Below are 23,949 nucleotides of genomic sequence, written 5' to 3' on the forward strand. Positions count from 1 at the left end.
GAAGGAAGGAAGGAAGGAAGGAAGGAAGGAAGGAAGGAAGGAAGGAAGGAAGGAAGGAAGGAAAATAAATCTGTGGAAGGGAGGAAGAAAGAGAAGAAATTAACATTTATATAAATAACTGTAATTGGCCTCCTTGCTGTTCCTTGAACCTGCCAGGCATATTCTCACCTCAGGGCCCTTGTATCTACTACTCCCTTTGCCTAATAGTCCCTTCCCACCTAAATCCCCATGACTAGCTCCTTCTTCCCCTCTTTCAAATCTTTGCTCAAACAGCAACTTCTAGATGAGGCTTTCTTTGATCACTCTATCTTAAATTACAAGAAGTCCTCCATGTACTCTTCAGTTATATCTCTGTAGCACTTATTATGACTTAAAACACTAAATATCTTTATTAGAGTACTAGCTCTTCTCTTGAATAAAAGATTAATTCCATAAGAGCAATGATTTCCTTCAGTGCTATATTCCTAATGCTTAGAATGTCTAGCACATAGTAAAAACTCAATGTATATTTGTTGAAAGAATGACTATTAAAAATTTTGTCAAAATTTTTCTATGTTCAGAATTTCTTAATATAGATTGTTTTAAATATGCAAAACTGCCAATTATCCAGGTATAGGAAAGATCATCTCTTGTTTTAAGATAACATAATTACTAATTTTTAGGCGTTAAAATGATGGTTCTTGTAATTATTTTTTCTTAATGGCCTTATTTGCCAACAGGAGAAATGTTCAAATCTGTCAATGTCCTTTTTCTTTTTTTTGGAAATTTTACTGGTATATGAAATCTAAAATTCTGGGAATGACTTGCATATGGGATTAAAATAATTCATCAGAATGTCACTTCACTACCTAGCTCAGCAGATCCATGGAAACCAATTCCACACTCTAAAAATCTTCTCTAGTCAAGACAGTCTCCTTACCATCTTCAAACCATCATGAATTTGATCCCCCTGGATGCTTCTTCTGAACTTTCCCCGCCCTTTATCCCTTCTTTAAACCTTTCCCATCCAAAGACTTCCCTTCCCTAAAGTATACTATTTAAAAGTCAGGAAGTCTTCCATTACCACGGAGCCTACCTTCATCCTTCTCTTACCTGAACAAGGTAGAGTTCATTCCAAAGATCGGTTTGGCCCAAGCCAACTATGTAGCAATCACTTTGGAGAGATTAAACAAGAGCAATTTCCAGTGTCTCAGTGCATTTTAAGAAAATCAGAATTTCCAAGATTGAGGCACAGGAGCCAATATATTTTAAAAGCCCTCCCAAATGATTCTGATTCATAGCCTGGCCTAGGAACAATTAATTTAATCTACAGAGTCTTTAATTAGTCAAAAATATTTTGATTATATTTAAGTAAACATTATTTTTGTGTGCCTTCTAGAATTTTTAGAGAAAAAAAGTCATAAAATAAAAATAATTTTTAACCATAATATCATAATAGTCGCATGTTTATCTGAAGACTTTAAGTTAAACATCAAATGTACATGTCCTATGTTGAAATATACATATGAAGACCTTAATTTTTAAACAAATCGTTTCAAATCCAACAGTAATTTTTGACACAGATATGCAGAAGCATTTGTGTAAACAGCACACTGGTATTATCATAGGAGGAAATCTATTGAAAAGAAATTAACAAAGTTTATTCAAATGGGCAGTAACCAAAATTCACTTAAAATCAAAGTTAACCTGTATTTAGTCTACTAACCTGTTTGTTATTCTCTGCCATGGAAAGCTGCAATGCCAAGAGCATGGAGTCTGCACCACATACAGTAGTTCTCTCAGAGTCACAAAGAGTATGCCAATTCCTTCTGAACTCTTTAATCATATCCAAAACAGACTTCTGATTAAACACAGCCATCCTCTTAAAGTAGGACAGAATGTAATATTAAAAAGCTTTATTTTAATTGGAAATTAATATTTAACATATGTAAGCAAGCAGAGTTAGAGAAAAATAAGTAATGAATGAGAGGTCATTTCATATTTACTAAGATTACTTTTAATTAAATTTAGGAAAACAGAATAAAACAATTTCTTCCCAATCATATTTTCCTTTCCTTTAGTCTTCTTAAGCCAAATCATTTGAAACAACAAAATTCAACCTTCAATCTGAAAATTCATACAAAACAGATACACCAATTCCATGAACTTATAATTAAAGACACAGACATAGCTAATTAAAGTTGTATTTAGAAATATTTGTTCTGAGATAGGTGGTAGTCACTGTGGTAGATTGGAGCCGCGTGACAAAGCCAATTTCTCCTCATCCTTATATTGTCCCAAAGGAGATGGTCCATTTTTCTACCCCTTTGAATCTGAGTTGGCCTTGTAACTTAACTTGGCCAACAGAAAGTGTCAAGAAGGACATCGTGGGAGTTCCAGGCCTAGAGCTGCTATTCATTGAAAGTCCTGCTTACAAGGTTGGCACTTGGTTGGCATCTGGGAACTTAGATTTCAGGAGGGATTCCAGTAAGAGGGGCTCACTGTGCCTAAGTTGTTTGCACAAACAATAGAGTTTATGCTGAACACATGCTTTTCTTCTCAGTCTGGAATTTTCGAATAAAGACAGAGGATGTCTACGTGTTCGGTCCCCAGCAAATATTCTGGGCACTGAATCTCTAAACAGTTTCCCTGGCACACAACATTTCACACGTTGTCACAACTCGTTGCTAAAGAAATTAAGCATGTCCTGTGTGACTCCACTAAGAGGAACTTTGGAAGCTTGTGCCGGTCTCCCCTAGACTTTTCCCCATGCGCTTGCTTCCTTTGCTTATTTTGCTTAGTATCTCTTTGCTGTTAGCAATTACAGCTGTGAGTACAACTATATGCTGAGTCCTCTAAGTTCTCTCAGAAAATCATCCAACCAGAAGGTGGTCTGGGCGGCCATCTGACATAAAACCTTGAGGCATTAGCTCTCACTCTCAGACTGCCATATGAAGACGTCCAAGCTAGCCTGCTGGAAAGGTCATATGAAGCAAAATCAAGGTGCCCCAACTGACAACCAATACCATTTCACAGACATGCCAGTGAGACTATCTTAAGACTAGCTAGCCCCAATCGACCTGCCAGATGAACTGCAGCCACATGAGCAATCCCAGGAAAAGACCAGCAGAACCACCTACTTGAGTCCAGCCCAAACTGCTGATCCATAGAATCATAAGCAAATATGTTGTTTTAACGCCACTAAGTTTTGGGGTGGTTTGTTAAATAGCAATAGATAACCAACACAATATCTAATTTAGGAAGTTTCTTGGTACCAAATACTTTTCAAAAGCTTCATATCTATTACTTCATTCAATCTTCACAAGAGTCCTATGAGGAAAGTCTATTATTATCCTCATTTTACATCGGAAAAAACTGATACCCCATGTCACTAGCTAGCAAATGATCAAACAGACCTAAACCCAAGACGCCTAACTCCATAGGCTGTGCTCTTAAATCACTATATTACATAACTTATCCTAACAAACAAAAAGCTTTCAAAATAATTGGAGATAGTTCTAATGTTTTACATACCCAAGCCTATGTAAGGCAGCCAATTCCTTTCTCTAAGTTTACAGGCGTACCTGCTAAAAAGTTGTGTTTTTTTTTTACCCCAGTCTCCAACATATTCACATATTATCTTATTTGAGGTATTGTTCTGTACACATCCCATTTATTTACTCCTTCTGTGATCTTTTTCTTCTTTCTTTAATGGCATAAACAAAATCTCAGATATTTACTGTGTATCTGGGTTTATATGATCAAGAAAATGGGCATATGCCATTTATAAAATAATTATATACATAATCAGTGATTCAACTTAAAGATACAGGTATAAGACTGTAAGGTAAAGTATCTACATAAACACAAATCCTGGTAAATAGCTAAGAATTATATTTCTCTTCAAAATATCTCCCTCATCTCTTATAAGAAAAAGCTTCAGTGAGATGATCAATATGACTGAAATAAATCTTTAGTAGTAAATTATTTACTGGTATTATTTAAAGGTACTATGAGTTCAGATTACTAAAAAGAAAGACTAATCTGAAATTAGACTATTCTGAATCCTGGCTCCACCAGTTACTAGCTCTGAGATCTTTCCCAAGTTATGTCACTTCTCCCTACCTCAGCTTCCTTACACTACAAATGAAAATAATAACAGTTCCTATCTCATGGGGTTTCATGAGAAGTAAATGACATAAATACAAGTTAAGTTTCTAAAATAGTACGTGGCACATAAAAAAGCCAACAGTCTCATTCAGGGGTCAGTACACTTTTTGGAGAGGGCCATATCGTAACTATTTGAGGAGTGCAGGCCAGTCTCTGTTACAACTATTCAACTTAATGACCTTCCAGTGTGAAAATGGCCATGGATAATACATAAACAAAGGAGCTTCAACAAAACTTAATAAAAACTGATATTTGAATGTTACATAATTTTCACACACCACAAGATATTATTTTCTTTTGATCTCCCCACCCCACCCCACCCCAACCATTTAAACATATAAAATACATTTCTGGCTTGGGAGCTGGCTGCACAAGAACAGGCATTGCGGAGAGTTTGCCAACTCTGGTTTAGTCTCAATTTTTCTAGTAGCCAGCAGGCTATGTGAGCCTCGGCAATAATCTTTACACTTGACTGCTTTAGGTAGAGGTAACATCAGATAGAAAACAGGAATAAAACCTTCCAGCCAGTTATGAGGAGTCAATGAGATAATGAATATGCAAGCACTCTAAATGTCAGGCTACACTGCACGAAAACACTAGAAGGCTGAAGCGATAAGAATACTTGCTTTACAAAACGGGATTCCAAGCTGCACTGGAACAAAAATTGTGAGATGGAAAATTGTCACTGGGGAAGCAGTGTGAGATGATTAAAAAAACTAGTTTTGAGTCAGAAAGTCAAGGATCGGCATCCAGGCTCTCCTATTTGTTAGCTGTATGCCCTTCAGTATTTAAAATCTCTTATGAGCATATATTTCTTCATCTGTAAAACGGGGAGGATATCTCCTGCCTTATAAGATTATGAGACGTTGCCGAGACAATAACCCACCTAATGCCAAGCACTTAATAGGTGCTCAATAGAAAACGACAGTCACTGCTATCATTGTCAGAATGCAGGCTCAAAACATCCCTTGGGAGGATTCAATACGGAGAGCGAATGTACCAGAATTGGAGTCTTCGGATGTTTGGGGACTAAAAATCTGGTTTAGTGCCTAAATAATGAACCTAAGTAGGTCCCTATGGGCCTCAGCCTCTCAGCTCCACCCATTACTAGATACTGTGAACTCTGTTCAATACTTCCAGACCCAATCAGGCTCTACGGCGAAGCCACTGCACAAATAATGCCCCAATTGGTCACATGGCAGTTGGCTGTCACCGAAATACTCGCGACTTCAATCAACACTGAAAGTGTGACAGGCAGGTTAAGAAGACGTGAGACTCACCTGGCTTGGGGAAGACCCCAGTGCTGCACACTCAACTGAAGTAAGGTCCCACCCAGCTGCAGTCTCTGCTGTTCAAGTCGTTTCCGGTTACATTTTAAATCTCGCGGGAGGGCGTGGGAGCCAATCGCCGCTTCCGCCCTCTGACTCGGAAGCAGAATCGACGCGAGCCACGGCATCCTTCTACCGAGATCAGCTTGCTTCTGACCGCTTCTCGGCGGTCTCCGGTGCGTATCACCGAGCCCTGGGGACCGCACCGGTTTGCTACTGACCACCCCGCGCTCCCCGGGGATTTTCCACCCGTATTTTCTCCGATCTTGGCTGGGGGAGGCGGTAGCGGGGTCTCGCGGGGCCTGCCTGACACGAAGAGGCTTCGGATTTCTTTGCAGGAACTTCTCTTATTCTCTCCCTCTTCTACACTTCCAATTTTGGAGAGACCAGTCCAGCCCACCCTGTACTGTTAGACTCTGATGAAGTAGTGAGAACGAGCACTACTTTAATAAAAATAGGAACCGAGGATCTTAACCTTGAATCTTTTGCACTTCCCACACCGCTGTCCGTCTGAGGGCATCTCACCTGCTAGTCACACTTAACAAATGTTCAGTCCAGGATGTCCACTTGTTAAGGTTACTAGTGTATAGGTTCCATGAGGTTGGACTCATCTCGTCTGATTCTTAGTTAAATACTCATCAGATATTTGCGTGTTTGTTACTGAGCCCAACTGTTTTCAGGACCACTTCTGCATCCTATTGAAACAACAACAACAAAAACTCTTAAGTCTCATCTAGGAATGTTATTTCCAGAGTGCACACCAGGCCACGACAGGTTAATGGAGGTTTTGTGCCTGGTTTTATGAATATTATTTTTATATCACACTTTTTGGCACTCCTTCTAGGTCCTGTATTTCCTATCTGCTTATAGCACTTTTCACTCTGAACCATTGACTATCCCTGGATTGTGAGCTCTTTCAAGACTGAGAGCTCTTGTTTTTCTTCTCTAGCTCTGGTGTCCAACATAATAAAGTTTTCAAATTCTGGTTCATCTTACAAGCTTTGCAAGCTAGTTAATGTCTTAAAGCCTTGTTTTCTTCATTTGTAAAATGAGAACCATAGGTAGTACCTCCGTCTTAGTTTATGCAAATATTTGGTGTGATAATATCAGTAAAATGCATAACATGGCATCTGCAAATAGTGCTTTGTAAATATTAACATTAATTTTTTAAAATATATTTACTATTAAAGTGATTCTGTTTTTAAATACTCCCTATTATCTTTTAGACAATCTAAACAAAATTATGATGATTTATACTGCAGTTATCATTCACAGAGTATTTAAATAATTTCTTTTGAGCTGTCTGGCATTTGCAATAATGTTCTTACTTTGATTCATTTGCTGAAAGTAACATTTTGATTGTTTCTATCTAACTGTATCTGTGCTGTAATCCACAGTTTCATGACCTTGTCCAGTAGAAGGCTGTTTTATTTTTACAACTGCTCAACCTTTGACATACAAGATGAAGCAAGATGCCACAAGAAGTGCTACCTACACTGTGAATTGTGAAGATTATGTGCATGTGGTAGAATTTAATCCCTTTGAGAGTGGGGATTCAGGAAACCTAATTGCCTATGGTGGCAATAATTACGTGGTCATTGGCATGTGTACATTTCAGGTTAGTGTACAAAATTGCAGTGAATGACAGTGAAGATATTTCACTGATAAGAAAAGTAAAAACTGGTAAACTTTTGCTAAACGTTGAAAGTATATTGAGTTTGAATGTAAAAAAATGATACGAAGAACTACAAAGACATTACCAGCATTATATGCCTAAGATGTGTGCAAACATTAGTGAAAAAGAACAATATAAGTCTTCTCATTTGCCTCATAATTAGAAATTACGAATATTTTCATAATCGAAGGTTATGATTAACTGACCATAAGTATATACAGGAGAAATACCAATTAAATAAGATCTAATAAATTATTTAATCCAATTTTTCTACATTCCACCTTGAGATAGGAAACAAACTAATGTCGAAAGCCTAAACTATCTTCCAGGAAATTTTATATCTGTCATGATTTTCTGCTTTTCTATTAATATACTTGCATACTTTTTATACATCTAAAGTGTACAAAACATACATCTAGAATATACAAAATATGGGATCATATTAATTGAACAGGCAGTTTAGCATAATAATTAAGACAATGAACTCTGGAGCCAAAATGCCTAAGTTTTTACTTCCGTCTGGCTTTACCTCTTAATAGCTATATGACCTTGTGTAGATACTTAATCTCTCTTCTATAAAAACGAGGAAAATAATAGGGTTTTATGAAAATATAATGAATTAGTACATATAAAGTTCCCGGAAGGCATCTGGCACATTTAATACATACATATGTTTTAGCTGTCGTTGATTTGGTCAACTGTGACACTCAGGCACAGCCCCATATTTAAGATTGTTTTGTAGTTAGCACATACCATGTTTTCTCACAGGGAAGCTAGTTCTACATGTAACAGAGACTTTGAACAATAGTTGAATATCAGGAATCTCTGGTTAAACTTTTGTTTACCAGAATATTATTCATAGAACAGTATTTCTCAAATTAAGATTAATCAATGAAGTAATTTGAGAGTGACCAGTTTTTAAAGATGTAAAATAACTATCGCCAGAATGATATTTATAAATAGTGTTCCCTCTTTTACTCAGGAGGCAGTTCAGTATCTTATAATGTTTTGACATGTTGTAATTCAGCATTTTACAGTGCAATAAATATATAAAGTATAGAAAATTAGACTGCATGCTTATTTTATCCTAAAAGGAAAGTATGAATTAAGGCTTCAGTGTATTGGTTTCTGAATAGACTACAAGAGCTCTTACATTATTCCATATTGCCTCTTAGGGTTGGGGTAGGAATTTCTAGCTTTTAGGCTAAGTATGACCCTCAGACTGACTTTAGCTGTACTCCCAGTTTAGGATGATAAAAAGTCACATTAAGAAGAATAATATAACACACTCTTGAAAAAGACTGAAGGGAAACCATTTTTCTAATTCATACTACCAATCTACAAAAGAACAAAGCAGCCCCCTTCAATTTAAATATTTACTTGTTTTTAAAATTAATAGCTGTGAACATAATATTGAATTCAAAAATATTGAAAAAATATTAGCTTTATCTCCAGTTTTATGTTCAGCTAAGAAATATGTTCAGGGAGAAAGTCAAGAAGGGAGAAAAAAGTAGGAAAAAGGAAAGGCGGAGGTGATGGGTAGCAGAGAGAGAAATGGGAGCAAAAAGAGAAAATGACAAAATGAGAAAAAAGAACTAGCAAAAACATTTGTATTGCCCCATATGGTTTGCAGTCATATGCTTTGTTTCTATTACTCCTCAGACCTCCGAGACTGCCAATGTAGGTCTTATCCCCAAATTACCTAAGGAAAGAATTGCATTTTTATTAATTGTTAAGTAGTGAACACAAATAATATTCTGTGCCAAGTACTGTAGATATGGTTAAACAATTGTTCCTGTCCTCATGGAATTTCCATCCTACTTCAAAGAATTTCAGGAATTTGTATGACTAGTAAATGAAAAAACAAGATCTAGGCCCTATTTTTAAACCCCTGTCCTTTTCTTTCTGTGCTGCTATTCAGATAGGTTGAAGCCATGGTTCAAACATTTATGGAAGAGAATTGAGTTCCAGTAATTTGCCCTTGGGACTTCAGAATAAATTATTACTTCCCTTTGAAGTTATTTTTTATCTAATGAGTTAAGCAATATTAATCATTGCTCTTATTTATATACAAATGGAACCTTCAAGTTCCATTGTACCCAATTTAATGCCTCCTTGTCTAAGGTAAATTGAATTGAAGAGTTCCACATTCCTTTCAGGCCATCTTCATTCTAGTACTGTTAGGAAAACACAGCCAATAGAGAATTTGAATTTCAGCAAACCACTTTTCAGAGTCTCATGGTGTTCTTTTGAATATGATGGAAATTTGAGCTCAATGATAGTAATATTGATGTCATTATTTGTCAATGTGCGTTAAGTGCAGATCTGGTGCAGGGAACTGGTAATACATATGTTAAAAAAGCAAGGGCACTGTCCTAAGTCTATTCAGAGGGTCATCAATAATGAATTAAGGCCAATGCTGGGACTTGGATGAAAACACTTAGGCAAGCACATTCAATTTATATAGAACATGAAGCGGAAAAGGATACCTAAATGCTTTGGATGGCAGATTTCATTTAACAAATATTTTTTGAGCATCTACTGTATGCCAGATTCTGCTCAGAATCCAAATACTGTTTAATAGATTAAATTAACGGGTCAAGTTGAACAAACTAAAATTAATACAAATGAATATAAAGTCTTAAAATGATAGACCGCTAGAGCTAAAAGAGAGAATTGTGACTGGTTTTTGGTCACCTGGATATTCGCCATGAATCAATGCAAAGATTAAACTGCCAAAGGGAGCTAATTCAGTGCTGTCCAACAGAAATACAATGTTAGCCACAAATATAAATTTAAATGTTGTAGTAACCACATTATGAAAAGTGAAAAACATGAAATTAATTTTTACTAGCATATTCAAATATTTTATGACCAATTTTGTGACCAATATAAATTATTAATGAGATATTTTACATTCTTTTATACTAAGTCTGAAATCTGGTGTGGATTTTGTACTTTATAAAGTATACACATCTCAGCTTGAACTAGCCACATGTCAACTGCTTCAAAGCCCCATGTGTCTAGTTGCTACCATATTGGACAGCACGGCTCTATGTTCTCTGTAAATTGACAGTAATATCTAATGCTTACTTCAGTTCTCAGCAGTGTATTATAATTCAAATGAGATAATGTATTTGAAGACAAATTTCACAGTGGTATGAAAATGTTTTAAACTGTCATATAAAAGAGGGATTAGACTCACAGTGATAAATGTATTTTGTATTGTCAGTTCTATTTGAGTGGAGTTGTTGCTTATAGTGCATTAAAGACATGCTGAATCTCCTTTGAGTGTATTCACCTAGGAGGAATCAGCTATGGCCTGGTATTTGCCATCACTGAATTAGACTTCCTCTGTATGGTTCCAGAGAACAGAATTTGCAGTCAGAAGTAGAATTTACATGGCAAGAGATTTTGATTTAATGCTAAAGAGAACTCTTCTAATTATTAGAATTACCCCCAAATGAAATAAGCTTCCCCCAAGAAGTAGCTAGTTCCCTGTCACTGAAAGTGTTCAGAGAAGGGTTGTACAATGTCCTTTTTTAGATGTTGTGCTAGAGATTCAAGCATTCATTGAAAGAAGTGGACTAGGTAAACTTTACAGTCTCATCTAACTAAAATTCTGTATTTGGCCTTAAATGGGTGTGGTGGAAAGGCCTGCCAATTTCATATCCTTAGAATAGCCCTTTCGTCAACCTGGCTTTGCCCCAACCTCAAATATGCTGGAACCTTGTATAATGATTTGTATTGTAGCAAGTTTTCCAAAGTATCTTAATTTCCTGCCTATACAATACTGCCTACACCCAAACTAAACCCAAAATAGCATTTGTCTGCCTATACCACACACACACCCTGGCCTTTTAGTTGGCTCAATGGCTGACATTGCTGCCAGGAAAAAAGGTTTCACTGGTAATACATAAAGCTCCGGCTATATAGTCCCTGGGATTTCTTTATCCCCACGACCACCCAATGACTCCATATATACTTTGGATAACAAATTATAGGACCTAATTGTCAACACCATTGTAACAGTAGCAAAATAGTGTGTGTTTTGATGGTAAGAACTTCATTTTTAGAAGATTGATTTGTCAAGTTTGGAAAAATAGATGTAACCCAAACTATGAAGTCAGCTATGATTAGACTTCTAATGTTATTTTAAAATTGCTTAGTGGTTGCTGCCTTGGCATATCTGGCTGTTAGCCATACAGTTATTATACACACAAATTATGAAGTAATAAAATTTGACAGTGTTTTTCTTTCCTTGATAAATGCATTTTTATCCTTTTTTCATTTATGGAAAAACTTTTCGCTTTTAACTCTAAGTTCATATGGAATTTAAATTTATTGTCATCGGTTATCTGAATTATATAGAGAAAGACACGTAATATATTTGTGAAGTGACTTTGCTAAGATCTCAAAGGCTATCCTGGAAAAAATCAATACATTACACTAGATTAAATTAAAATGTTATAAAATTTTGCATTTAGATTCAGATAATTCCATTCCATGTAGATATACTATTCCATTAAATATCAAATTTTACCTACTCTAGACTTTTCCCTGATATTTTACAAACCTATAAACTTTTATAAAAGATATCTATAGTCAATACAGAAGATTATTTGGGAAAATTTGTCACAAAATATTTTGCTTTAGTCTCTAGACCCAGTTAGGGTATTGATTTAAATAACAAAACCATGATTTCTTTACTTTTAAAATCACAATTTTTAAGCTTATAAAATATATTTAAAATATATATTATCTATATAAGTTAGAAAGAATAATAATTAAGAAGATCACTATATACCAGCTACCTAGCTAAAGAAATGGAACATTAGCAATTAATTGGAAGCTCCGGGATATTCTTCCCTTATTGCCTTGCCTTCTCACCCCAAGTGGTAACTATGTCTGAAATTTTGCATTTGTCATTCCTTGTTTTTCTCTATAGAGTTACCACATGTATAGGTGTTGCAAAGCAATAAATTTTTCATGTCTTAAACTTCATATCGATGAAATTATTCTGTAGTATTTTCTTCTACAGTTTGTTGCTATTGACATTATATTTGTTAGATTCCTCCATGTCCATATTCATTTATTTTCACTGTTGTATGGTGTTTTACAGTATGACTGTACAAGTTATTCTTCTGTTGAATGTATGAGTTACTGTTAGTTTTACTAGTGAAAATATTGCCAATATGCATTTTTTTTTATCTTCTTTCTGTGTTTTGTTACCTGCTCCTTTCATTTTTTCCCTTCCTGATATTTTGGAAGTTTTAGTGCCATTTGTATTTTAATGGTTACAAAAGACACTTTAACATGCATACTTTAACAAAGTCAACATTGATATCTTTAACTTCATGAACAAAACTAGGACCTTTGACACATGGATTATTATTCTCCCCTAAGACTTACATTGTTGTTATATTTTAGTTCTCTCATTTTTCTTTTCAACTCTCAAATTTGATGGCATTTTATGTGCTAATATTTGTTTAGATTTAATGACCTGTTTGCTTTTGATTTTTTTATTCACTATTCCTTACATCTCAGGCCTGCCTTCTAGGGTTATTTTTCTTCATCCGAAAACACATCTTTTACCACAGGAAAAGTTTACTACTTAACTTTTCTGTAAAGGGCCAGGTAGTAAATATTTTAGGCTTTGCCAGCCACTTTAGGCGTCTGTTGCCAATTCTTTGTTTTTTGCAACTCCTTAAAAATATAAAAATGACTCTAAGCTCATGAGCCAGATTTGGCCTGCGAGCCATGGTTTGCCAGGCTCTGCTTTAGGAGAACATTTGGTGAGAGTTTATTGATGCCAACTTTTGGGTTTTGTTTTTCTGTTGTGTCTACAATTCTAGGGTTTTCCTCATCATTTTGAAGATACCATTCCACTGTCTTCCTGCATTTGTTTCTGCCGAGAAGTTGATGGTTATTCTAGTTATTATTCTTTTATAGGAAGTCTCCTTTATTGGAAACTTTTATTTTTGGCTCTGTTGCTAAGAATTATTTTCTCCCTTCTTCCCTCCCTTCCACTCACTCACTCAATCTCTCTCTTTCCTCCTCTTCTCTCTATATGTGTATGCCATGAGAATTCCTGGGTGTGTTCTGAAGTTACACTATGTTGTATCTATCTGCATGCAGATTTATTTTTATTTAAGCTGCTTGAGATTTATTGTTCTTTCTAAATATGTATATTGGCGCCTGTCATCAAGTATGGAGAATCCTTTGCCATTATCACTTCAAATATTGCCTCTTCACCCATTTCCTCTATTCGCTGCTACAACCCAAATTAGATATGTGATGGAGCTTCTCATTGACTCCCTCTTATCTCTTTTTATCTTCTCTTTGCTATATTCTGATTTTTTTTTTTTTCAAATCTGCCTTCTAGATACTCAGCATTGATTTCTTTTTTTCTGTTATAAAAGTTTTCTTTCTTTCTTTTTAAAATTTGCCTGGTCATTGGTAATCTCTCATTGCTTACTAAGGCTTTTGATTACCTCTTCTATTGCCTTAAAATATATCTTTTTTCTATCTAGTTTTTTAATGTCTTTGCAAGTTTGATTCTTCTGTTTGTGTTTGTGGAACTCTTTCACATGTAGGAATACATGCATAGATACATGAACTGTATCTATGGGAACTTTTAGAAACCTGGGTAGAGGTATTTCGCCCAAAGAGAAAAAGCCTTTGTTAGATGCTTGGGGCCACTACCCAACATATGACCATTTTGAAATAAATGGTCATTTTCTAGAGCACATAATTAATGTGACTTCAAGCCCTAAATTCATGTAATGGCCATTAAATGGTTGAGATTCTCACAGGTTTCTTGGCCTTCACCCATGGTAGGTATTTTACATGGCAGTTTTATTTGGCGAGGGGAGGTTGGGGGGTGTCCTACTTCCCCATTAAAGGTCTTGGATCTATGCAGAGGTCTCTGATCTGCATCTTTCTTGTGCGGGCACTGAGCTTTGTCTTCAGTCCCCTGCAAACTGAAGTTCTTACTAATTGGATGTGGGTCGATGTCCTTAAGATAGCCACATGCCTCAGTGCCCAGTTGCTTCTCTGGATTTGAATTTTTGCATTATTTTTTAATAAGAAAGCCTTTCAGGTTATCATCCATATTGTCCAGACATAGATTACTTGACTTTTTAAAATTTATTTATTTTCCTCATCTTCCCATGAGAACAAACTAGAATCATTTTAGAAGTACTGAACCAGGTAAATAAGCTGACTTTATTAAACATCTTACCCAGAATCAAATACCAGAAAGACTAAATTAACCAGGTTGTTATTTGCATATTTACTGTTCATAGATTGCAATAGTATAGATGAATAATTCATAACATCTTACACGTGTATAGTGCCATATGTAATACTTTGTGAAAATCATTGATACTCATTATAATGACTTTGAGTCATAGGGTTTCAAAGTTATGCATATCAAAACTTTGATGTGTATTTCTATATTGTCAGCCGATAATCAATGCATGGTAATTCATTTACCTAGAATATTCTGATTCTTGGAGCATTCCATTTTCATTGTGTTTGCTGTGAATTGTGTTTACTAGTAGGAATAAAATGTTTTCTGAGTAAGATAAAGCATAACATGTTTACTGTTTGTTTTGTGAGGCTTAGGTAGCTTTGGATATTTTTGTTGTTCAATAAACCAGTTAAATGTCAATGTTTAATCTGCTTTTGAACTTTTCAGAAGAATGTACAGCAGGTCCTCAAATAATGTCATTTAGTTCAACTTCATTTTATTATAATGTTGATGAGAAAAATAATTGATTCCCAGCCATGGCCACTGTCTGTGCAGTTTGCATGTTTTCCTCGTGTCTGTGGATTTTCTCCAGGGACTCTCTTTCCTCCCATATGCCAGAGATGTGCATGTGAGGTGAATTGGCCTGGATAAGTTGTCCCAATCTGAGTGAGTGGTGTGTGATGGAAGGGTGTCCTGTCAAGGGTGGGTTCCAGCCTTGCACTGTGAGCTGCTGAGAGAGGCTCTGGCCACCCAGGATCCTAACTGGAATAAGCAGGTTGGAAAATCACTTTCTTGTTGTTATTAATCTTTCTTATGTGTGCATAGCTCACATTTATTTCAGTGTTTAATATTAGAAGTGCTTTGAGTCTTTATTTAGAAGTTTGGTGATGTTTTTATGACCAGAAATATGCCATAGTAACTTAACTCTATTTTATATCAATTAGCCTCTGGTAAAATTGGTTTCGTTATACGTTGTTTTGCTTAAAGTTACAGTTTTCAAGAATCTATCATTGACATTAAGTGAGGACTTACTGTACATGGCCTCCTGATAAATTCTTCATCATAATCAAATACACAGTTTTGTTTGTTCTCCTAACTTATTTATTGTGTGTGCTTAGGAAGAAGAAGCAGACATTGAAGGAATTCAGTATAAAACATTACGAACATTTCACCACGGAGTCAGGGTCGATGGCATAGCTTGGAGCCCCGAGACTAGACTTGATTCATTGCCCCCAGTAATCAAGTAAGTTTAAAATTATTAAATGCAGTATTTATTTATGTCCTTTGTGTTAAATGATCTTCTGAAGCCTTTGATCATTAGGAACATTTTTCCTCTAGTTTTCCCCAATTCCAGATAGTAGATATTTTAATGTGCACTGTTATTTCATAATTTAGGCTTATTGTCTGAATTTCTGATTTAAATATGTAGCCTTGACAGTGATGCCTTGAACACATGTTAAACAAAGCTCTTTACTTGAGATTCATCTGAATCATTTTAAGTCTTCACAGGTTCTTCACTACATTTACCGCTTATTGAAAATATATCTCTGTTAAAATAACTAAATTTGGTTGAGTCATCAATCATTCATACTACCAAGGTCACGTGTTTATGTTTAGCAGTACATAAAACTATAGTTATAATCCTTGGGCTTCAGTTTTTGTGAAAGCATTTGAAAAGAACAGTTGTTTTTTGAGAAAAACCTTAGCACTTACTGCTAAAACCTTCTTCACAGGGAAAATAATATGTCAGATTATTTAAGGTTTGTGACAGAACACTAACCTTTCTTCCACAAATGTCAAATCTAAAAGATAGATCTTCTTTTAGTAAACAGTATTTAGCTAACCATAAGTTAGCTCTTATAAGCTAACCTAATTTTTTAAAATAAGGGATAATTTACATACAGTGGAATTCTGAACTCTTAAGTAGAAGTTTGATCAGTGTTGACAAATACATACATTCATGTAACCCAGTCACTGGTAATACATAGCATTTCTGTCACCCTCAAAAGACTCTTTGTGCTCCTTCCCAGTCAGTCCCTATACCCCAACCCCTTCCAAAGGAACCATTGATCCAGTTTATATTAACACAGATGAGTGTTTCCTATTCTACAACTTCATGTAAATGGAATCATACAGAATATTTTTTGTATCTGGCTTAATGTTTTTGAGATTCATCCATGTTGTATATACCAACGGTTCATTTCTTTTTATTTTTGAGTATTCCATTACATTGTATAAATATACCACAATTTGTTTATCCGTTCTCTTATAAATGGACACCAAGTAGTTGGCAGTTTTTAACTGTTATGACTAAAGCTGCTATGTACAACAGAGCATCTCTGTACAACTTTCAGTGCATATATGGTTTCATTTTTCTTAGGAGTAGAATTACTGAATCAGAGAATAGGTGTATGTTTACCATTTTAAGACAGTACCAGTTTCCATAGTGGTTCCATAATTTTATATCCCCACCAATAATATAAGGATATTCAACTTACTATACCTGCTCTCTAGCATTTATTATTGTCAGCCTTTAATTTTAGCCCTTCTGGTTGGTACCACAGTGACATTTACCTGATGACCTATGATGCTGAGCACTTTTCCATGTGCATTCTATTTCATATCTAAGGAATTTTGCCTATAACAAGACTGAAGATGTTCTGTGTTTTGTTCTAGAAGCTTTCACAGGTTTTAGCTAACTGAATTTTGATTAATCTACACAACAGCTCTCGTCAACATACATATGTCATTGTTAATAGTATGCTGTTCATTTCCTTTTATAAAAAGGAAGTGTTCACAGACTCCGGAGCTAGAGTCAGTCAGCAGTCTCTTTGCATTCTCCATCGAATTGCAAAAGCTATAGAAACCATCTTCCTTCCATGGTTTTGTGTGGCACCTGTTTTCCTGACTTATTTTAATGGATTTGCTGTATTGTTTCATCTTTCTTGTTGCTTTTTGATGTTTCTTAAAGACTTTTGGGTACTATACCAATATAAATAATTCAAAACATTAACCAGCCATTAATTTTAAAAACAATATTTTTAGAACAAACTGACATACCGTTTTGTCATTTTCAAATTATATATTTTTACTATAAAAATATACATGTTTATTATATCAAATTTAGAAAATGCAGAAAATTTTTAATGTTCTCTATGTACCCAATCCTTTCCATTTTTCATAAATAACTTGATACAATTCTAGTTAAACTGTATATTTAAGTTTTTTACTTCCTGTTTTACTTCTTTTTCCATAGTATTTCACAGCAAATAATATTTTTCATGACTGAATAATGGTCTATAGAAATGACCGAGGTATAAATTTACATCTCTTACCTTTATTAACTTTTATCTTACAGTTAGAAAGAAACACTTTCTACTGTTTTATCTTTAGCATTTAGTTCCCTTAAATTCTGTTTTCTTTCTCTCTCTGTCTTCCCCCCTTCTCCCATCTCCCCCCTTACTCCTCCCTGTCTTTCTCGCTCCTTTCCTCCCCCTCTCCCTTTCAACTCTTTTTCCATACCCACTTGATGGAGAATAAACTGTTCTCCTTACTTCAGTTCTCTCAGGTTTTCTGGTTTAATTAAAGGGTGACTTAAATGTCCTTAACATGTATAAACTAAAACAGCAAAGATTTGGAGAAGAGGGGAGCAACACCAGGTTAGCCATAAAGTTTTGTGGTTTGTGGTTTTTTTTTTTTTAATCCTAATAAAATTCTTTCATTAATTTTCTTTTTAAGTAAAGATACTTTGACCCCTGTAACTCCTTTGTTCTCTGATGTTTTTACTGAAGTTGGCCTCATTTTCTAGTAATACTTTCTTTACAAACCCTTTTGCCTGAGATATTGCTTTTTAAATCTACTAAAATAGCCTTAATCTGTTTTAACGATGAGATTTTTTGAACAGAGATTTTTAAATGATTTCTTTAAACCATAACTATGAGAAAAGCTGCTTTAGGAGACCCTCACAATAGTAATGTAGCAGATTTGTTCTGGATTCTCCTGGGAGAAGGGAAGTAATGAATATCTAAAATGGTAACAGGACAGATTCAAAGGAAGGCAATTAGAATGAGTTTTGGTTTTTAGTTTTTCTTATCTTTTATTTGTATGTATGAAAGGCAGCATACATGTCAAAAAGAGATACGTATATCCCCGAAGTCCTCCATGGACCCCTCCCCAGCCACTGAAAAGAGTTGTGGTAGCAGAGATTTGCCCACACGTCTAGGTCTACAGATTAGGAGCCTTGCTTTTATATAATTTAAATTTTATTAAATAATTGGTTGAGAAATAAATGTTTAACTTTCACATAGTCAAAACTAAAGAAATTTAGATTTGTATGATACTCATTTACCTAAAACAATTGGAAATAAAACTTTGTTTTTCAATATATAAATATAATTTTTTTCTTCTTCAGCCATAATCTAATACGCTGAGAATCTAAAAATTTTAGGACTAAAGGTTAACTTTAAAAGTTAAAAAAAAAGTAGTTGTTTATTGCTTAGGTTTTTTTTTTTAATATGCCGTAGATTGATAAACTACTAAAAAATATTTTAAAGTTTAAGGTCAGTACAAATGTTACTCCAGCTTTAGTAGATATAAATATACCAGCTTTTATAGGTTTAAAAATATTTTTTTTTCATCTAATTTAATTTATTTGGAAGAAAAAAAGTAAAAAGGCTTATGGATAACTGAAGAAGCCAAAGACAGGTAAATGTGTAACAGTATTTTTAATATCTAATATTGACTTAGCTAAAATGAAGATACTTCTATAATCCATCTTTTTATTCTTTTAAGAAAAAGTTAAAAATTAAATTCATGATTTATAATAAAATTGTACACTTTTGTCATTGACAAGGTAAATCCAGAATATACTAATTTTTGTATGTTTTCAAAAAAAAATGGAAGTACCTTCTATTTTCAGTAATGGCTATATAACATTTTTTACAACAGAGCCATAGCATACCCCTTCTGTCCAACGGAAAGCACAATTATAAGTTATGAAAATAGCTTTGGTGACTGGAGAAGGTAGAGGAGGTGGAGAATTTTTACTTACAGAGACTAAAAGTGGTTTCGTTTTTATTTTACCTCTAGATTTTGTACTTCAGCTGCTGATATGAAAATTAGATTGTTTACTTCAGATCTTCAAGATAAAAATGAATACAAGGTATGTTGACAAGTATAATTTGTAAATTTATAGTTTATCTTAAAACATACATTTGTTTTTTTTTGCTTTTTAAATTTGATTTATTCCAATTTAAAATGACTTTTTATGGTCATCTTTAAAGTATGAAATTTAGGGTCTCATTTACTGTATTTTAGGCCATAGTACCTAGGTTCTTAGAAAGGATTACAGAGTATAAATCTGATATCACTTATTGAATTAAAATATTGGATAGGCACAGCAGATGATGGAGAATTAGAAATTCACAGTTGGCATAGTAGGAATATAATAGACATGAACACACACTGAATATGAGTCGAACGTCAAAGAAACAAACGATCAGTACCTCGTTGTGCAAGGCAGGTTTACAGATTGCTTAGAGCACAGATACAGGGGCCAACCCATGTGGATTTGAAGCCCAACTCTACCACTTTAGTAACAGTGAGACTTCGGTCACATTTCCAGTCTCTGTGTGCTCATTTCTTTATCTGTGAAATGGGGATAATCATAGCAACTGCCTCATAGGGTTATGAGGATCGATTGAGCTAATTTATATAAAACACTTAGAACAATGCTTTTGTGCATAGTAAGCCCTATATATTTGTTTTCTGTTGGTATAAGAACTAGCCCTGTAAAATAAGTCAGGCAGAGAAAGACAAATACAGTTGACTTTTAAACAACACAGGTTTGAACTGCATGGGTCTACTTATACACAGATTTTTTTCAGTAAATATTTGTATTGTTTTTGATCCATGGTTGACAGTCCGTGGATGTGGAGGGCCATGAATTCATTGGTCTATGACATTTCACATAGAAGACTTGAGCACCTGTGGATTTTGGAATCCACAAAGTTGGGGAGAGGGGCAACCAGGAATCAGTCTCCAGCAGATACTGAGGGTAATTAAGTATGAGGGGAGTCCAAAGTTATACGGAGATTTTTGACTGCAGGTTAGCACCCCTAACTTCTGTATTGTATAAGGGTCAACTATGCTGTATGATCTCACTTATGTATGGAATTTTAAAAAGTTAAACTCATAGAAACAGAGTTGAATGGTGATTATCAAGGGCTAGGAGTGGGAGAAATGAGATGTTGATCAAAGGGTATAAACTTCAAGTCATAAGTTGAATACATGCTGGTCATCTGATGTACAGCATGATGAATAGAGTTAACAATGCTGTATTCCATACTCGAAAGTTGTTAAGAGAATAGATCTTAAATGTTCTCAACACAAAACAAAATAGTAATTATGTGAGGTGATGGAGGTATTTACTAACCTTATGGTGGTAATCGTTTTGTAATATATATGTGTATCAAATCATCATGCTGTACACTTTAAACGTACACAGTGTTATCTGTCAATTATATCTCAGTAAAGTTAGGAAAAAAATTAAACAAATACCTCTTAGTTTGGATTGAAATTGCATCATATTTTTTGTGAAAACAGTATTGCCTTCATGACTTTCTAGTAAATCAAAAATATGAATAATGTTTTAAAACAAAGATAAACTGTAAACCTTCCCAACAATTTAGAAAAGAGTAAAAAATATGATCTGAGCTATATACAGTGAGCTATACACAATTATACAATAGTACAGTGTACTATGTATGTTAATTAAGGCTGTACCAGTGATAGCCAAGTGGCACATAAAATTTTAACCCATCAAAAGTTAATGTGCTAGTTGTAATAGACATTAAATATTTAATGTTATTTTAGTTTGTCTATAGACTGTGACATACACTTTGGAGAATGATTTGGAGGATCTGAGTTAAAGTTACACAGGAATGTTTAAATCAAATCCTTTTTTTCCTCATGATATATTTCTAAATAGTAAACAGTTCCAAATAGAACTACTCAATTAATCTTAGAACTGAGATCAAATTCAAGTTTTTGGAAGGAATGGAGGAAGCAAGAACAATATCCACTAAAATATTTAAGTATCTGATATTTAACAGGTCTGTTTAAGGATTTCAGTTATAAAGATTTAAACTAATCGAACCTTGCCTGCTCACATAGCCCTCCACCTTGCACCTTCCACTTTTTCCCTTCTGTAGCCAGAAGAGGATTTCTGGGTGGTTTTCATTGTGTCCTTATTACACTATCTCCAGTGCTGGCAGTCACATTAAACAAGTGAATAAAGACCCTAGAAGGTGAAGTTCATACTGTGTGTTTATTAGGTAACAGTAAGTGTGCAGAGCAGCAGATATGAGGTAGGTAGTTGAAGGAGACTCTATCTCAGTGCCCCTAGAAAGTTCTCTTAGCTTTAATTTTTATTTAAGCTTTATGTAACAAGTAAGAAAGAAGGTAATATGAGGACAGGTACAGTAAAAAAGTGTGTGTTTTTGTAAGAAATGCATACTAGAAAAGAAAGATCAAGCTAATAGCAGTGTGTTGAATAATCAGCTTTTTTCCAAGATAAACCTTCCAGAAAAGTGGGTGTATAAATCATGCTTTAAAAATAGCAGATTGCTTAAGAAATATTTATGGAAAAGAGAAGCATGCAGTGAAAGCATTTAAGGCTGTGAAGTAAAAATATTAAGTAGGAATATTGTAGATTTTTTTCCCTATGTTCTTATTAACTTTTCCCTTTATGTCAGGTTTTAGAGGGCCACTCAGATTTCATTAATGATTTGGTGTTTGATCCCAAAGAAGGCCAAGAAATTGCAAGTGTGAGTGATGATCATACCTGCAGGTATGTTGCTTATGATATAAGCACATTTTTAAATTTTCACCTTATTTTAATAAGAATTACATTTTCAAAGTTAGGGAAAATGTAACTTCTATATATACCCCACAAGCTGTTGTAAAAGAAACATACTTCATTTAAATTGTAAGTATGACACAAACATGACTTTCAAAACATGGGATGAGTTAAGTTCTCATCCCATTTTGGAAGCTTCCCTTGCTGATTCATAGGTACGTATCTGCCTCTTATTTTAGATTTGCACATTTATGAAATCTAAATATATATTGGGTCAAATTTTCTAATATTGAGCAAAATCAGTAGGATAATAAAAGGCAGTTGCCGTATTGTGAAGTTATTTCACAGATCCTGTCTGATGAGTTAATATTTAATAATGAATTGTGAATCTCTTTTGCAAAAGCAAGACTCATGGAAAACTTAGTGTTTTGACCAATTCAGAAGTCTCTATACAAGGTGTTCTTTGTATGTAATACATTTCAGTATCACATTCTTCCACCCCACCCCTAGTTTGGAACCGATGAGGTAGCTATAACATTTTAATAGCGCCTAAAGCTGGAGAATATCACAAGTAAGAAACAAGATGAAGAGCCAGAGTAGGAGGTGGGAATAAGCTGTGGAGTCAGGAGCGAAGTGAGTGAATCAGTCATCATAGGAGTGCCATTTGCTTCATTTGCTTTAATAGTACTGTGAGAGGGGACAAAACCAAACAAAACGCTGCTATTTTGCACAGTTTTAATGTTTGATAAGGCTATGACAAATCATTAGTATTTATAAATTCCCATAAATGTATATAGATATTAAATGTGTCCTTTCACATTGGAAGTAAAACCACTAGCTAGTTTTTAAATTTTAATCTTCATAAGAGCTCATCTTTTTAAAGTTACAGAGTCATAGGCCATTATTCTTTATGTACTGCCTGTTAAAATTTTCATGTCAGGGACATGAAAGATTTATACGACATTAAGATTCTAGGGCCCCAAGTATTACAAAACCAAGTTTATATATAGACCTGAAGAGTAAAAGGGACTATTTTTAAGGTAAAAGTTAGATTAAATCACTAGAAATAAATAATGACATTTTAGTTCTCTCACACATGGACTTTCCTAATCACAAGCATTTGGAATAATGAAACCTGAGAAGGGAGAAAATGAATGTCTTTGCAAGCCAAGGAGTAGCCTCTGAATAGTCAACAAAAGCCAGAGAGTCCTGGGATTACATTCAGTGGTCTGTGATTATTTTTTTTCTTGTAGTAGACTTTGGGATTTTTGTAGACTGGTAAAATTGTCCTAAAATTTTGGCGACTGACAGAGGGTTGCCAACTTTTTATTTTGTTAAGTAATAAGAACTTTGAAAGTTCTACTGCCTTCTATTATTACTATAATTTTATAAAAGAAAGAACATTATTACTCTAAAAAGAACAAAGGGTTTAACTTCAAAGTAAGTCCTTTAATTTAAATAAATTTAACTTTTTGAAAAACTCACTACATTGCCCCTACTTGTCTTATTTTGCAAGGCTGTGGTCGATGGTGTTATTGTTCAGCAAATGCTTGCTCTCTCTTCCCCACTCCCATAGGAGGAGGTTTTCCTACTCTGTTGGGCTTACCCATGTGATTTGTTTTGGCCAATGTAATGTTAGTAGGTCTGACACAAGCAGACACTTTAAATGTCTTACTTGGTTTGT

The 23,949-nt window shown here is 34.6% G+C and overlaps 2 protein-coding genes across 3 annotated transcripts in view; one reads left to right on the forward strand and one right to left on the reverse strand.

Moving 5' to 3' along the window:
* Positions 1–5,528, reverse strand: part of PARPBP (PARP1 binding protein) — a 46,633-nt gene extending 41,105 nt beyond the window's left edge. The window contains exons 1-2 of one of the 2 annotated variants that reach the window (XM_006914541.3): positions 5,430–5,528; positions 1,706–1,861 (exon numbers count right to left, since the gene is read on the reverse strand). In XM_006914541.3, coding sequence (XP_006914603.1) covers positions 1,706–1,858 — 153 coding nt within the window. In that variant the 5' untranslated portion in view covers positions 1,859–1,861; positions 5,430–5,528. The remainder of the gene's footprint in view (positions 1–1,705; positions 1,862–5,429) is intronic. The other variant, XM_015591563.2, reaches the window with a different exon arrangement.
* A 17-nt stretch (positions 5,529–5,545) lies between these two features.
* Positions 5,546–23,949, forward strand: part of NUP37 (nucleoporin 37) — a 39,181-nt gene continuing 20,777 nt past the window's right edge. The window contains exons 1-5 of the mRNA XM_006914545.3: positions 5,546–5,653; positions 6,875–7,095; positions 15,526–15,650; positions 19,496–19,568; positions 22,162–22,256. Of these exons, the coding sequence (XP_006914607.1) occupies positions 6,940–7,095; positions 15,526–15,650; positions 19,496–19,568; positions 22,162–22,256 (449 nt within the window). The 5' untranslated portion in view covers positions 5,546–5,653; positions 6,875–6,939. The remainder of the gene's footprint in view (positions 5,654–6,874; positions 7,096–15,525; positions 15,651–19,495; positions 19,569–22,161; positions 22,257–23,949) is intronic.

This window comes from Pteropus alecto, unplaced genomic scaffold (genome assembly GCF_000325575.1).
Source record: "Pteropus alecto unplaced genomic scaffold, ASM32557v1 scaffold94, whole genome shotgun sequence".
In the NCBI taxonomy this organism is placed as follows: Eukaryota; Metazoa; Chordata; class Mammalia; order Chiroptera; family Pteropodidae; genus Pteropus; species Pteropus alecto.